Below are 16680 nucleotides of genomic sequence, written 5' to 3'. Positions count from 1 at the left end.
ACCCTCGCCGGTGGGTGGGCCTGGCCCTCCGTCAGTTTGAACTCTGACGAAGCCTGTCTGCACGCTGGTCTCTCCTGAGCCTCTGGGAAATGAAAAGTGTTCTTTCCCTGGTCCAATCTGAGAAGGGAGAAAAACTGGAAAGCTAACACTGGTTTCACAGGCAGTGTTACTTTTGTTCTTCTCTAGATTTGTCGTTTTCCCATTCAACTCTGCGATCTCACCCATGCCAGTGACCAGAAATCTCTAACCCAGATCCCGCTCAAAACCCCCAGGTCCCTATCGGCAGGGTGTCCTGCACACTCCCCACGATCCACTGTTTAAAAGCTGATTTCATGGTTCCCGTTAGGCCTGCTACTTCTGGTAAACTGGCCAATTGCCCAAGGCAAAAAGAGGAGCTCTATCCTAGTCATTGCTCACACTTACCTCCACTGTAGCACCCCAGGACCTGTGGCTCCTGAGGACCTCCAGTAGATCTCACATTGGCACTGCCTCTGCCCTGGTACAGGTACTCACCTTTTCCCTCTTTTCTTAGCCTTTAGCCTCTCTTTTTGTCTCCTTGCCTCTGACTAATCACTTCACTGGGTCTTCCACACTGCCAACATAATGAACAAAGGCAAACCCAAAGCTGCTCTTGGGCTTGTAAATGCTCTGGTTGACCATTGCCCATAGGTAATTTCCTAAGCCCCTCTGCAAGGTCCTTTGTGACTTAATTCTGACTGGCTTTCCTGTCCTTACTCTACTTCCACCACTTCTTACTTGCACTCCACATTCCAAGAATAAACCTGTAACCCTCTCCAATGCCTTTCCACATGGTTCTTTTCTCCTGGAACACCCTCCCTCTCCTGTTGCCTAACAAGCATCTACCTCATGTATCAAGCCTTACTTCAGTGCTGCCTTCTAAGTGAGGCCTTCCACAGGATTAGGTGTCCCTTATCCTTTGTCCCCTGTGCTCCTGTGTGTAGGCTATTTATAATATTTTTACCCTGCATAATAGTTGTTTTCATAACTCTTTCTCACATAGCTCCTTTTAAAGGTCTTAACGGCAGGCACAGTGGCTGTTACCTTTGTGCACACCATAACAGGTTCATTAGACTTTCATTAAGTATCTGTCGAAATAAGAGAATGGCTAAGTAAACACTAGCATATCCAGATGTGGGAGACCAGAATGTGGGTATCAGTTGTCGACATTTCCCCGGGGAAGCCATTCTTTTGTGCACATGAATAGCGTCTGGGCAGTCATCTCACCAAGGTTATACAGATGAGCTGCTTTGCTCCTTCTCCCACCTAGGTTTATAACAACTTTGCAGCTTGTCTTTGAGTCTTATAGCCAGCGCATTTCCTCCTTGTTTCATTCTTACTTGGGTGGAGGGGGGTGAGATGAGAAATGGAGAGTAGTTGTGTCTGAGAGGGTATTGGTGGGCTAAATTTGTTCTTGGGCTTTGTTGCACTGGCTAGTGATTTGCCCACCATCCAGTTATAAAAGCTGCTGTTTGCAGGAGCTGGAATGACTATTGAAGGATGGTGAGTAGACTGCACTATGAATCATTCATTCATTATGGATTTATCCAGTACCTACCATGTGCCAGGCTGTGTGATAAGTGCTAAGGTTTATAAATGTAAACAAAGCAGACATGGGCCCTACCCTCATAGAGGTCACAGACCAATGAGAAAGACAGATACTGAACAAATGAACACAAATAAGTATAAAACTACAAATTGAGATGTGTACTGTGAAAGACAAAAGCAGGGTATATGATGGAGAATAACTGTGGGTTCTTAATTTGGAGGAAGATCTATGAAGGCCTCTGGGAGAAAAGGACATTTAAACTGAGACAGGAAGCATGAGCAGCAGTCATCCAGGCAAAGCATAGGAGGAAGAGTGTTTTAAGCAGAGGATCCTCAGGCAAAGGTCCTGAAGCAGCAAAGATTTTGATGGATTCCAGGGACTTTACAAACAAACAAACCGCAAATGACTAAAAGTAGAGGAAATTAGGAAAAGAGGGGACTTGAAGGGACTTGGTAGGCTCTATAAAACAAGATCCTAGAGGAAACAGCACCCTCAAGCTGGGTAGTTAAAGAGAGTTTAATAAAGGAATATTAGGGATAGTGTAGAGCCCTGAGGCTCCTAACAACAAATGAGTCAAGAAAGGAAGGGGTCACCAGAATCTGAGATAAAGGGCCACCTGCCAGATCCATGGCCTTGGGTTAGGAGATGCAGCCAACTCATGGCATCCCAGGAGGAAGGGGACTGAGGATGTAAGTATCACAACCTCACTCCTCCCTGCCTCCAGCCACCTCTGGAGACCAGAGTGCGAGGGAGGAGGCCACTAGTGCAGTCCATGGCGGGCAGCCTCCTGGGATATATAGTGGAGAAGCTGTCAAGTGGAGCAGAAGATATTCAGGACATACACCTTGGGGCAGTATAAGTGCTTCTTTACCACTCCCCAGAATTCTACCTTTTCCTAGTAGCTGCACATCCTTATTTATCTTTTTACCTTATTTTACCTAGTGTAGTCACTTACACTAGAAACCTAGAAGAAAGGATAGTGTGGTGCAATGGATATCAAACTTAAGGTTGCATCAGCATTATCTGGAGGCCTTGGGATAAACTGGATTGCTGAGCCCCACCCTCAGAGTGTCTGACTTGGTTGGTCTGGGCTGAGGCTTGAGAATTTGCATTTCTAACATTTGTATTTCCCAGGTGTGGCTGATGCTGCTGTCTGGGGACATTTTGAGAACCAACCACTGGTCTAGTAATTGACAGAGTGTATAGACTGGAATTAAATGGGACTTTCTTCAAATCACCTGTTAAATTACGAATAGTATCCACTTGTGAGAATTAGGTAATATAGATATGACTACATTTGTGGATGTCAAAAAACACAAACATAGTAGAAAGGCAAACAAGCTGAAGAAAAAAATATTTTTAATAAAATAGTACTCTTTAAAAAGATCAAGAGAAACAAGCTACTCCAATAGAAAAAATGGAAATGTATGAAGGGCATGAACTAGCACTAGATCAAAGACTACACATGACCAGGGCCCAGCCAGGTGGCTGAGTGGTTAAAGTTCCACGTGCTCTGCTTCCACAGCACGGGTTTGAGGGTTCAGATCCCAGGTATGGACCTACTCCACTCACCAGCCACACTGTGGAGGTATACTGCATACAAAAAAATAGAGGAAGATTGGCACAAATGTTAGCTCAGGACCAATATTCCTCAAGGGAAAAAGAGAGGAGGGGCCGGCCCCATGGCGCAGCGGTTAAGTTCACATGGTCTGCTTCAACAGCCCAGGGTTCACTGGTTCGGATCCTGGGTGTGGACACGGCACCCCTTGACAAGCCATGCTGTGGTAGGCATTCCACATATAAAGTAGAGGAAGATGGGCACAGATGTTAGCTCAGGGCCAGGCTTCCTCAGCAAAAAGAGGAGGACTGGTGGCAGTTAGCTCAGGGCTAATCTTCCTGAAAAAAAAAAAAACAGGAGGATTGGCAATGGATGTTAGCTCAGGGTGAATCTTCCTCACCAAAAAAACCAAAAAAATGTTGGTTAAAAAGTGGTATATCCAATATAAGTCCATTTTTGTTTTATCAAAAAGAAAAATACCTCACAAGTATAGACCTATGTATATGTGTGAGATGCTCAACTTGTAGATGCCTCCCTCTGTACAACATTCCTAAAATACAGCCTTTTCAATTAAGACCAGACTTTGATTTACATGGGGCTAATCACTGCAATTGACAATAGGAAAGTAGCTAGAATTATTTCCTGCAGATGTGGTAGAACTGTTAGAATTCCATTCTCAGCAACACAGTCATTACAGTATTATTAAAGTGGGTAGGCAAGGGAACAATGAAGAACTCAGCATGGAAACTACCCATGCCCAATCACTTTCAAGGCATTCATCTAATTCTCATCTAACGGCAATGGAATGTTTTGAGGTAACTCTCAATTTCAGCGTAGTTTAAAAGCCCTTCAAGAGGCTGGCCCCGTGGCCGAGCGGTTAGGTTCGCGCGCTCCGCTGCAGGCGGCCCAGTGTTTCGTTAGTTCAAATCCTGGGCGCGGACACAGCACTGCTCATCTAGACCACGCTGAGGCAGCGTCCCACATGCCACAACGAAGAATACACAACTATGTACCGGGGGGTCATTTGGGGAGAAAAAGGAAAAAATAAAATCTTTAAAAAAAAAAAAAAAAAAGCCCTTCAAGCACTGAAGGACGCGTATTGTTTTCACTAGTTCTGGGATCTGCAGACTGTTTCAGTTAAGGGCCAGAGGGTAAGAATCTCCAGCTTGCGCGCTGTACAGGCTCTGCTGCACTTGCTCATGAGTGAGCGTCGCTGTGTTCCAATAAAACTCTATTTATGGACACTGAAATTGGAATTTCATATAACTTTCATGTGTTATGAAATATTTAACTTTTTTTAACCACTTAAAACAGTAAAAACCATCTCCTCAGCTTTCAGGCCATAGAAAACAGACCGCCGGTGCAGTTCACTGACCCCTGCCCTAGCTTCATGAGGGAGGCACAGCCAGCACCAAACACAGGACCTAACAAAATAGAAGATGCTCAGTAAATGTTTATGGAATCAGTTGAATGAATGGAGATTGCCAGGAAAACTCGACTATGCCTCAGATGTAAAAAAACATGTAGAAAAACACCCCCAAAGGAACATTTACAATGTAGTTTTCATGTACTTCTTTCATTAAGGTACTTAATGTCCTGTAACATTTCTATTTATTTTCATTTATTTTCTAACAGCTTTGGCAATTTTTTTTTTAAGAGTGGCACCTGTACTAACATCTGTTGCCAATTTTTTTTTTTCCCCTTCTTCTTCTCCCCAAAGCCCCCCAGTACATAGTTGTAGATTCTAGTTGTGAGTGCCTCTGGTTGTGCTGTGTGGGATGCCACCTCAGCATGGCCTGCTGAGCGGTGCCATGTCTGCGCCTGGGATCCGAACCTGCGAAACCCTGGGCCACCAAAGCAGAGCACACGAACTTAACCGCTTGACCACGGGGATGGCCCCCACGCTTTGGCATTGTTATGGAATACAGTGGATTTCCCAAAATGCAGCCCCACTTTATAAAACTGCACTTAGAAGAGTTTGGCTTGTAATGGTTTAACTTGGGATTATTTCCTGGGAACTAGTCAGGTCCAAGGTCAGGAGACCTTGCACATGGAGATGAGCCTGGGCAGGTGGACAACAAAATGCTAAGCTCATAATGTGAAATTTTATCTTCACATGTAGATTTCAGGTGATTTAAATTTTCCTTTGTGCTTATTTTCTAAATCGCTTACATGAGCATACATATCCTTCAATGGCTCTCCACGCATGTAGGATGAAAACTCCGACTTTCAGCATGGCTCAGAAGGCCCCCTCGTCCAGCCCCTGGCTGTTTCTCTAATATCTTCTGGTATACAGCATGAGTGTTGAATTAACTTACAACTTCCCCATGCTGCTTTCCTCATCTGTGAAATGGGGATAGGAATTTGTTTAAATTATAGGATTGCCAAAGTATCAAACGTGGCAACACATGGAAACACTCTGGAAACAAAAAAGTGGTAGCAAACACAGTGTTATTAACACCACCTCTGTGATATTTAGCTATTTTCTTGTAGTTAATTTGTATCTGCCTTACCTTTCTTTCTAAACTAGAAGCTCCTTGATGGCAGATACTGCGCCTGACTCATCTGTCATCAACTCCACAGCACAGTTCCTTGTCCATGGTGGGGCAGGGGATACTTATTTACTGAACTGAAGCAACTAAATGCAATGTTTATCAATAACAAACAAATAAGAGCATTAACACTCTTAGATAAGGAGGAAAGACACGGAACTTATAATTACTACTTACTTTTCTATATTTGTAATGATGTTATATTTGTATAATATATATATAATATAATATATATATAATAATGTAATATTTGTATAATGTTATATTTGTAATGTTTTTCTTTATTCCTGAGTCTCTATAGCCAAATTCTAGTAAGAAACTGAATGTAGTAAAAAGTTTTACCAGCAGTGACAGACACAGATGAAGTTAATTATAAATTTTAATCCATGATATAAAATATTACCTAAAGACACAACTGAACATCTTGTATTAGAAAATAAAACATAATGATCAAATCCAATTTTGTAAATGCTTCTATGGCACAAAGAGATTTCCCCCAGATCCAACCTTGTAATTGTGTTTTGCCTGCTTTCTGAGAACCACACCATAATAGCAAACTGTATAAAGAATACAAGTAAAGCTTGTTAAAATGATTGTCATTGATGTACTGTTTACAATTCAAAGAACAATGAGTTCATTCATTCACTGAATTCATTCTGTTCATTAATAAGTGCCCATACGTAGAATGAAATATTCCATGCTTATCATGGAATAGTGGTTTCTTTTTCCAGTACAATCAGGGAACTAATGAATACTTAGTACATGAGAAATCTTCCATTTTCATTACATCAACATGGTTACCTCTTAGGCTCTGGCATCATCAATGTAGAAAAAGCATTTTTTCTTGAGGCAACAGTAAGTTACCAGCACAAATGAAATATGGCAAATCCAATGGTTGTCAGCATTACTTTAGGAATTTTAAGACATTTAGGTGAATAAAACTATAACCATAAATAAAAGAAAAAGTGTTATTGTCCTCTTTTCAGAAGAGTGACAAGTTCTTAAGGTTTCTTGATATTCTGTAGAATAGCAAGAACTTCTAAACTTTCTTCAAATGTTTTAAGGTTGAAAATTACAGTTATACTATTTGGATTTTAGCTTCACTGAATGAAATTTCAGAAGTATTTACCTGATAAAAAGCTACAAAATTTGGCTAAGAATTATAAATTTTTAAAGATAATTTTCAAAGTACATGCCTTTAGATAACTTAAATGTAAAATTCATTTTTCCACCATTTTTTGATAATACTTAGCATTTCATGCTTCGCTTCCCAAAGTATTCATAGAAACAAATAGGTGAATAATGAAAATAGTGGTTTTCCTATTCAAAAGATGGGGCTTCTTCCCTTTTTAAAACTCATCAATCTCTCATGTGCCAAAATGTTGAAAATTGCACACTTTCAGATACAGTCTCATCTCAGAGGAACACCTTCCTAAACTTTCACACCTTTGAAGACACAGGAGATGGGGAATATAAATGCCCCCTTCTGGCCACGTCACGTTAACTATTTCTGTTCACATACTAGTGAGGTTTGCCTCATGAGATTAGCAGGATGAAAAAAAAAGTCAAGTTTTCCTCTTCTGGTACACTGGCTAGTAAAACCAGACCCAAGTAGGTAGAATACTACCAAGAGAATTACACAGTGATTGGCAAACTGGCCTAAAATAATTAGGCTTTTTATTTATAATTCCCTTTTAAAAGTTGTCATTTGACAATAGCTTTAGTCTATAACAGCAGGTAAAAAGAAAATGAGGTTCCATGCTATATTAATTAAAATGTGCCAAGATAAAAGAAAGTACAAAACCTGAAAATCACTTCAGTGCTGTAGACATTTAGAAAGTTACAATTATTAAAATTCTGAATAAAAAGGTCTTGAGAACAGGTACATCTCAAAACAATATTTTACACACTTTGTAAAAAACAGGCATATTTCAAATAACTTGTATGATTTACAGATTTCATACTGTCTCTAAGGTTTTTTTCCCGCAATGCTGTTTCGCTTTAAAGTCTTTCATATTCCGTTTACCAGGACTTGCTTCTTTATGCTAAAATAAAACTTTGTTTGTTCATTAATTTTCTGTATATTCCATCAGGTTTTGAAAGCAGTTCTTCATGTTTCCCACATTCAGTAATTTTTCCTTGGTCAAGAACAGCCACCATATTAGCATTCTTGATGGTAGACAAACGATGGGCAATAATTAACACTGTTCTTCCTTCCATTAGTCGATCTAGAGCTTCTTGTACAAGGTACTCATTTTCAGCATCCAGTGCACTTAAACAGGAAAACCCATGTGAGAAAGCAAAGATGTCAATGCCATGCATACTGTATACTCATGTATTTCCTGTTACACATACAGTAGCCCTTCAGTCACAGTGAACTTTTACGTGATCAAAATCACAACATCTTGTGTCTACTATATACATTTTATATTATAAAGATACTATAAAAAAGAAGCACAGGACCCTTGATTTCCAAAGAACTACCGACACGTAAGTAGAACAGCATTCTGCACAGCTGCTGATTAGAGTGATTAAGGAGTCATCATAAATATGTCTGGATTGGAACTAGGACCCTCAACTCATGACTCAGCCCATCCGCTGCCTCCTAGATGTCATTATTAATTCAGACTCGGTCACTTTAGAGTGTAAGGGTGAAAAAGGTATTTTTCAGCTGTATCACTTTGAAGTATAGAATAATACGTTTTCGGTAAAGGAAGAATTTGGTTTAATACAATTACACATAGTATTAAGATATCCTCACCTGGTTGCTTCATCTAGTAGAAGAATTTTGGGATTCTGAGGAAGGAAAAACATTAAAAATAAAACATAATTTTATTAGAAAAACACAAACTCTCAGTAATAAGAAGAAATGAAGTACTGATACATGATACAACATGATGAACCTTGAAAACATTCTGATAAGTGAGAGAAGCCAGACACAAAATGCCACATATTGTGTGCCTCTATTTATATATGTTCAGAATAGGCACATCTATAGAGACAGAGGGTAGATTAGTGGGGCTGGAGTCAATGGGCAAATAAGGAAGGGTGTGTGCATGACTGCTAAAGGGTATACGGTCTCTTTTTGGGGTGATGAAAATGTTCTAAAATTGATTATGGTGATGGATGCCCAACTCTGAACACACTAAAACGCACTGAATTGTACACTTTAAGTCAGTGAATTATATAGTATGTGAATTATATCACAATAAAGCTGCTATAAAAGAAGAAAAAAAACTCGTAAGTGTCTGAGATAAGCACATAAATGGAAGAGTTAGAGATGATTTTAAACCATTATCACAGTAATCACTGAACTGGATATTGCTTATAGTAGTTTTATCCTGATGGCCAATCAACTAACAGTGTGAGGTGGGGATCTAAAGTGAGTGAGAGAGAGTCTAGACTCTCAAGGTCCTGCTTATAGTTTATTTAGGAGTATCACTTAAAACTGAGAAAAAATGAGAGTAAGTGGATGTATATAAGACATTAAATTCTAGCTTTGCCTAGGAATCTGTCCACAAGAAATGAAACACGTGTCCACACAAAAACCTGTACGTCATTCCCCCAGAGCAGCACTAGTCACAATAGCCCCAGGCTGGAGACAACCCAAATGCTCATCAACTGGTGAACAATAAATTGTGGTGCAGCCATACAAAGGAATGCTGCTCAGCAATAGAAAGGAAAAAGCACTGACATAGGCCTCAACATGGAGGAACCTCACAGACATCACACTAGTGAAAAAGGCCAGATGCAAAAGGCCACATCTTATCTGATTCCATTTATGTGAAATGTCCAGAAAGGGCAAATCTAGACAGACATTTGAAAGCAGATCAGTGGTGGGCTCAGGGTGTGAACAGGGAAAGACTGCAAATGGGTACAAGGGATCTTTTTAGGGTGATAGAATTATTCCAAAATTGGATTGCGTGATGGTCAAGAACAACTCTGCAAATTTACTGAAAGTCACTGAAAAGTACATTTAAAACTGGTGAATTTTATGGTACGTAAGTTTTGCTTCAATAAAACTGTTTTTAAAAAAATCACCTATAAATCTGAGAGTAGTTATATGACAAAGGGGAAGCCCATCAAATCCTAAAAAAATCCAGTGTCTATGAGTTTCAGCTGAAATGGCTTTTCCCCCTCAGGAGGCTTGTGTCAGTATTTCAAGTCTGTAGTATTCTGTTTAGCAGTTGACTACAAATTATACAAGTAAGCATACTTTTTGCTTTGATACTTTGATATAATCACTGTTTCACTGATTAAGACTATATGCTTCTTGATGGGATGTCCATGTGTTAAACTTTTCTCTTCTCACAACCCTAGCACAGTGCTGGGCTCCTAAGACCCAAGAAATACTTGTTAAATTTGGACAACATGCACTTAATGCAAATCTCAACTCATCTTTCACCAGAAGTGTCACCCATATATCTACCATCCCCCTCCAAAAAAAGGAAGAAGAAGAAAAATAGTAAATTAAAATTACAAGGACCCTAATCAAAAACAATAAGAGAAAAAGCCAGCCAACTGGCCTCAGGCTTACCTTAAGCAGAGCACGAGCAATTGCAATCCGCTGTTTCTGCCCACCTGACAATGACAGTATTTTTTTTAATTAAGAGCCTTAACAAAAATTCTTGTTAATAGGCTTTTCTGACAAGCCACGTGGCAATCTGAAGGTAGCTTCTTCCAGTTAGTCATAGCTGGGATAGATGGTATAACAGAAACCTGTTTTTTAAATATTCTGTCTCCTCATTGACCTCAAAATTAATAACATCAATTATCACAGCTAACATTTACTAAGGAGTTTCTACGTACCAGGTATTTTCTAAATGCATGATATGTATTATCACATTTAATCTTTAAAAAAATCCTATAAAGTAGGGGCCGGCCCGGTGGCGCAGCGGTTAAGTTCGCACATTCCGCTTCTCGGCAGCCCGGGGATCGCTGGTTCAGATCCCGGTGCGGACATGGCACTGCTTAGCAGCCATGCTGTGGTAGGCATCCCACGTACAAACTAGAGGAAGATGGGCACGGATGTTAGCTCAGAGCCAGGCTTCCTCAGCAAAAAGAGGAGGACTGGCAGTAGTTAGCTGAGGGCTAATCTTCCTCAAACAAACAAACAAACAAACAAAATCCTGTAAAGTAGATGCTATAACTATGCCCTTTACACAGATGAAAAGCTGAGATGCAAAGTAACCTGTCCAAGCTCCCACAGTTGGTAAGTGGCAGAGCCGAGGTCTGACCCTACACAGTGTGAAGGGCTATGTTTTTAACCACAACACATATCGCCCCCCTAATAGAATAACCAATGTAGCAAGGAAACCAAACACTCAAGATGTTTAGAAGTTTCTGAACATACGTGAAATGAATGGGAGCAAAGGGCACCAGTGACGCTGGGATTGTGATTCTACTGCTTGACCTCAGAACACTGCTCTTGATACCTTCCACTCCCACCTTATGCTCTTCCTTGCCCTGTCCCAGGGAACAACTGGCACATAGAGTAGTTTGTGTATATGCAGGAAACTGAGGTAACAAATAGAGTAGGCCACTCTAACCCCCACTTTTTAAAACTCAAATTCTACTAAAAGCAAGGGAGCAAACTGGGGAGAGAGAATGAGGGCAATGTAGACAGGACAGACAGAGGTAAGCAGCAAGTCTGTGATAACCCCCTGACTCACCTCTGTCTCACACCCCTGTCTACCTTCCTCAGGAACACGACTCCTGACTTGAAACTGCTAAAGTCTCAGCAGTACTCCGGACTCGCTCCTCCCAACTTATTTACTTTCAGAAAACTCAATTCCATTTTTGGTGATGAAAACACTGCTTTTTGGTTGATTTTATTGGCTGGACATACTTATTAATGGTAATTGCTAGATATTATATTATTTCATCTAAAAAGAAGTTCCTGGGGCCGGCCCCGTGGCCCAGTGGTTAAGTTTGCGCGCTCCACTGTGGCGGCCCAGGGTTTCGCCAGTTCGGATCCTGGGCGCGGATATGGCACCGCTCGTCAGGCCACGCTGAGGCGGCGTCCCACATGCCACAACTAGAAGGACCCACAACTAAGAATATACAACTATGTACCAGGGGGCTTTAGGGAGAAAAAGGAATACAATTTTTTAAAAAACACCTTAAAAGAAGTTCCTCATTTACAGCTGAAAAGTGTGGTGCTGCTAAAAGCTGTCCTCAAACATGCAACAGCGTGCTCACAGCAAGGAAGCAGGGAGGTCCTTTCTCTCAGAAGCTCCCAGAGCACTGGGGGAGCCTGAGTGCTCTGAGGGGGGTGGGCAGAGCAGCCAGCCAAGGGCTCTGGTCAGCTCTGAGGAGTCCCTGGGGCCAATGGTGCACTGGGCATCTGTGCTAGACAGCGTGTGGATGGAAACTTTGGTTATTTCACTCTGCAAAGGAGGATGAGAATCCTGGTGGAGGGAAGGACACGTGGAATCTGTTCCAAGGGGGAAGGTGGGACAGAGCACAGTGGCTCCCAGCCCCTCGCCTCAGTGCTCAGGGACTTTGGCATGGGCAGCATCAGCTGGTCCTCTGCCCAAGGACACGTTTCCGAGATGCGGTAGCAGTTCACCTTTACACAGCAATGTGTGATTCTACTCCTGCAGCTTTCCAAATCTACCAAAAACATCTTCTCACCTAGTGCCTACAGGTTAAAAAAGATGATACACAACAAACCTCAAACATTTTTGTGTTAAATTTTCTGTGGTCTAACTTCAAACAAAAAGTTTAGAGTTGGAAAGGACTATTGCTCTAGTCCAGCCTGTCAGCCTTCGCTCTGACATCCTCTGCTCAGACACTTCCAGCGACACAGAGCTCATCGTGGAAGAGAGCATGTTTCAACATTTGTAATGAAAAAAATATCTGTATTTAACCAAAAATTTATTCCCCTTTAAGTTCTACTCATCAGTCCCACCTTTGGACTCTAAAGCAATACAAAATAAGTTTTCTCTTTCCCTCCTGAACATGCAGCACCCATAACACACTACAACACATTAGATGTGCTCTGATGTCACAGGGAACAGCGACTGTGCCTCTGCTGTGGGTCCTCCATTCATCTAGTAAGGGGCACGGCAAACCACATCATGGGCTGCTCTGGACCAGGCCGTTTGTCATGGCCCTCAAGCTAAGAGTGCTTCTTACACCTTGAAGGGGTTGTTAAAAAAACAACAACAAACAATATGTGATAGAGACCTTGTGTGGCCCATAAAACCTAAAATACTCTCTGGCCCTTTATAGGAAAAGTTTGCCCACCCCTGGTCTAAAATGGAAAGTCAAAGTGGGGAATAAAGAACTCTTTCAATCTCAGGTCTGTTCCTGAATCACAGTCCTTGCCTCCCTGGACAAATCACGCTGCCACCCTGTATCTGCCTCATTTTCTACAATTCTTGACAATCTAGAGTTACAAAACACATCTTTTCTCAGATGAGAAAAAAGCTGCTGTGGCTGAGTGCGACTCAATGGGACACTCAGTGGGAATTTGGGAACACCTTTGGGGTGGAAAGTGAAGAAAACTTGGGAGCTGTCCACATACAAAAGGGATTTTAGAAACCGGGAAGGCTAATTTCATAGACTCTAGAGACAAGAGACTAACTAGAAACTAATACTGCCATATGAAATGTTTGGAGAGTTCTTTGGAACAGACAGTTTTTGCTACAAAATACTAACAAAAAGGTACCTGAAAGGAGCACACCCTTTTCTCCGACCACAGTGTGGAAACCCTGAGGGAAATTCCGGATGAAAGCAGCTGCGTTGGCTGCATCAGCCACTTTCTCTACCTGCTCAGCAGTCACCAGAGAGGGGTCATGTGCACCATAAGCGATGTTCTCAGCAATTGAGCAAGAAAACAAAATTGGTTCCTACAAATTGGAAATAAAACATATTTATCACAAACTCCAAAACAGACTTCAAACACGTCTAATAAATATAGTGGAGCTTAGTATCATTCTTACATCTAAGAAACTATTAAACGGCTCCCAAAGAACATACACCATTTTCTTGGTTCTAATTCCTCATTCTCCATTAATTCACCAAGCCGACTTTTAAAAAATTCATATTTTACCATGAACAGGATTGATTTCCTAATCTGTAGTTCCCACCACACTACAGAACACAAGATCCCATAGCAGGTACCCACACAGCACCTGGCGCACAGTAGGCACTTTGTAATGCCAGTTCCCTCCCTGAGGAATTGAGAGGCACTGGAAGACCCGAGCCCATCTGCATTTTCCACCTGCCTGCCTCCCACTAAGGACGAGGGGGAATCCATCTCTATCCATTACTTTCTTTTTTTTAAATTGCAGTCATAATAGTTTATAACGTTGTGAAATTTCAGTTGTACATTATTATTTGTCAGTCACCATATAAATGTGCCCCTCTATCCCTTATGCCCACCCCCACCTCCCTTCCCTGCTGGTAACCACTAATCTTTTGTCTTTATCCGTGTGTTAGTTTATCTTCCACATATGAGTGAAATCATATGGTGTCTGTCTTTCTCTGTCTGGCTTATTTCATTTAACATGATACCCTCAAGATCCAACCATGTTGTTGTGAATGGGACGATTTTGTCTTTTTTTACGGCTGAGTAGTATTCCATTGTATATTTATACCACATCTTCTTTATCCAATCATCAGTCGATGGGCACTTGAGTTGCTTCCTTGTCTTGGCTTTTGTGAATAATGCTGCAATAAACATAGGGGTGCATAAGTCTCTTTGAATTGTTGATTTCAAGTTCTTTGGATAAATACCCAGTAGTGAGATAGCTGGCTCATATGGTATTTCAATTTGTACTTTTCTGAGGAATCTCCATACTGTTTTCCATAGTGGCTGCATCAGTCTGCATTCCCACCAGCAGTGTTTGAGGGTTCCCTGTCCTCCATATCCTCTCCAACATTTGCTATTTTTTGTCTTGGTGATTATAGCCATTCTAACAGGTGTAAGGTGACATCTTACTGTAGTTTTCATTTGTATTTCCTTGATGATTAGTGATGTTGAATATGTTTTCAAGTGTCTATTGGCCATCTGTATATCTTTGTTGGAAAAATGTCAATATCTTCTGACCATTTTTTGACTGGGTTGTTTTTGTTGTTGTTGAGTCATGTGAGTTCTTTATACATTTTGGAGATTAACCCCTTGTCGTATATATTATTTGAAAATATTTTCTCCCAGTTGGTGGGTTGTATTTTTGTTTTAATCCTGGTTTCCCTTGCCTTGCAGAAGCTCTTTAGTCTGATGAAATCCCATTTGTTCATTTTTGCTTTTGTTTGCCTTGCCAGAGTAGACACGGTATTCGAAAAGATCCTTCTAAGACTGATGTCAAAGAGTGTACTGCCTATATTTTCTTCGAGGAGTTTTATGGTTTCAGGTCTTAACTTCAAGTCTTTTTTGTGAATGGTGAAAGATAATGGTCTACTTTCATTCTTTTGCATGTGGTTGTCCAGTTTTCCCAACACCACTTCTTGAAGAGACTTTCCTTTCTCCTTTGTATGTTCTTAGCTCCTTTGTTGAAGATTAGCTGTCCATAGATGTGTGGTTTTATTTCTGGGCTTTCAGTTCTGTTCCATTGATCTGTGTGTCTGTTTCTGTACCAGTACCATGCTGTTTTGATTACTATAGCTTTGTAGTATGTTTTGAAGTCAGGGATTGTGATGCCTTCCAGCTTTGTTCTTTTTCCTCAGGATTGCTTTAGCTATTCAGAGTCTTTTCTTGCCCCATAAGAATTTTAGGATTCTTTATTCTATTTCCATGAAGAATGTCACTGGGATTCTGATGGGGATTGCACTGAATCTGCAGATTGCTTCAGGTACCATGGACATTTTAATGATATTTATCCTTCTGATCCATGTGCATGGAGTATCCTTCCATTTCTTTATGTCATCATCAATTTCTTTCAATAATGTCTTAAAGTTTTCATTGTATAGCTCTTTCACCTCCTTGGTTAAATTTATTCCTAGATATTTCATTCTTTTTGTTGTGACTGTAAATGGCTTTGTATTCTTGACTTCTCTTTCTGTTAGTTTGTTATTAGAGTATAGAAATGCCACTGATTTTTCTAAGTTGATATTGTACTCTGCAACTTTGCTGTAGTTGCTAGTTATTTCTAATAGTTTTCTGATGGATTCTTTAGGGTTTTCTATATATAAAATCATGTTGTCTGAAAACAGCAAGCATTTCACTTCTTCATTGCCTGTCTGGATTTCTTTTATTTCTTTTTCTTGCCTAATTGCTCTGGCCAAAACCTCCAGTACTATGTCGAATAGTAGAGGTGAAAGTGGGCACCCTTGTCTTGTTCCTGTTCTCAGAGGGATGGCTTTCTATTTTTCCCTGTTGAGTACGATGTTGGCTGTGGGTTTGTCATATATGGCCTTTATTATGTTGAGATACTTTCCTCCTATCCTCATTTTATTAAGAGTTTTTATAAAAAATGGGTGTTGGATCTTGTCAAATGCTTTCTCTGCATCTATGGAGATTATCATGTGGTTTTTATTCATCATTTTGTTAATGTGGTGTATCACACCGATTGATTTGCAGATGTTGACTCATCGCTGCATCCCTGGCATAAATCCCACCTAATCATGATGTGTGATCTTTTTAATGTATTGCAGTATTTGGTTTGCCAATATTTTGTTGGGGATTTTTGCATCTATGTTCATCAGCGATATTGGCCTGTAATTTTTCTTCTTTGTTTTGTTCTTGTCTGGCTTTTGGATCACAGTGCGTTGGCCTTATAAAATGTGTTGGAAGGGGGCCGGCCCAGTGGTGCAGCAGTTAAGTGCACATGTTCTGCTTTGGTGGCCCGGGGTTCACCGGTTTGGATTCCGGGTGGGGACATGGCACCACTTGGCAAGCCATGATGTGGCAGGCATCCCACATATAAAGTAGAGGAAGATGGGCATGGATGTTAGCTCAGAGCCAGTCTTCCTCAGCAAAAAGAGGAGAATTGGCAGCAGATGTTAGCTCAGGGCTGATCTTCTTCTTCAAAAAAAAAAGTGTTAGGAATTGTTCA

General features: G+C 40.8%; 1 protein-coding gene across 2 annotated transcripts in view; it reads right to left on the bottom strand.

Annotated features, from left to right (window-relative positions):
- Nucleotides 1–6038: 6038 nt before the first annotated feature.
- The window catches only part of ABCB10 (ATP binding cassette subfamily B member 10), a 39942-nt gene continuing 29300 nt past the window's right edge, over nucleotides 6039–16680 (bottom strand). For both annotated transcript variants that reach the window (XM_023646278.2, XM_070228353.1), the window contains 4 exons: nucleotides 13353–13533; nucleotides 10215–10258; nucleotides 8439–8473; nucleotides 6039–7949 (listed from right to left, as the gene is read on the bottom strand). In XM_023646278.2, the coding sequence (XP_023502046.1) occupies nucleotides 7718–7949; nucleotides 8439–8473; nucleotides 10215–10258; nucleotides 13353–13533 (492 nt within the window). In that variant the 3' untranslated portion in view covers nucleotides 6039–7717. The remainder of the gene's footprint in view (nucleotides 7950–8438; nucleotides 8474–10214; nucleotides 10259–13352; nucleotides 13534–16680) is intronic.

Source organism: Equus caballus, chromosome 1 (genome assembly GCF_041296265.1).
Source record: "Equus caballus isolate H_3958 breed thoroughbred chromosome 1, TB-T2T, whole genome shotgun sequence".
NCBI classification, from domain to species: Eukaryota; Metazoa; Chordata; class Mammalia; order Perissodactyla; family Equidae; genus Equus; species Equus caballus.
The sequence above is the reverse complement of the archived record's forward strand: the minus strand, read 5'-3'. Positions and strand labels throughout refer to the sequence as shown.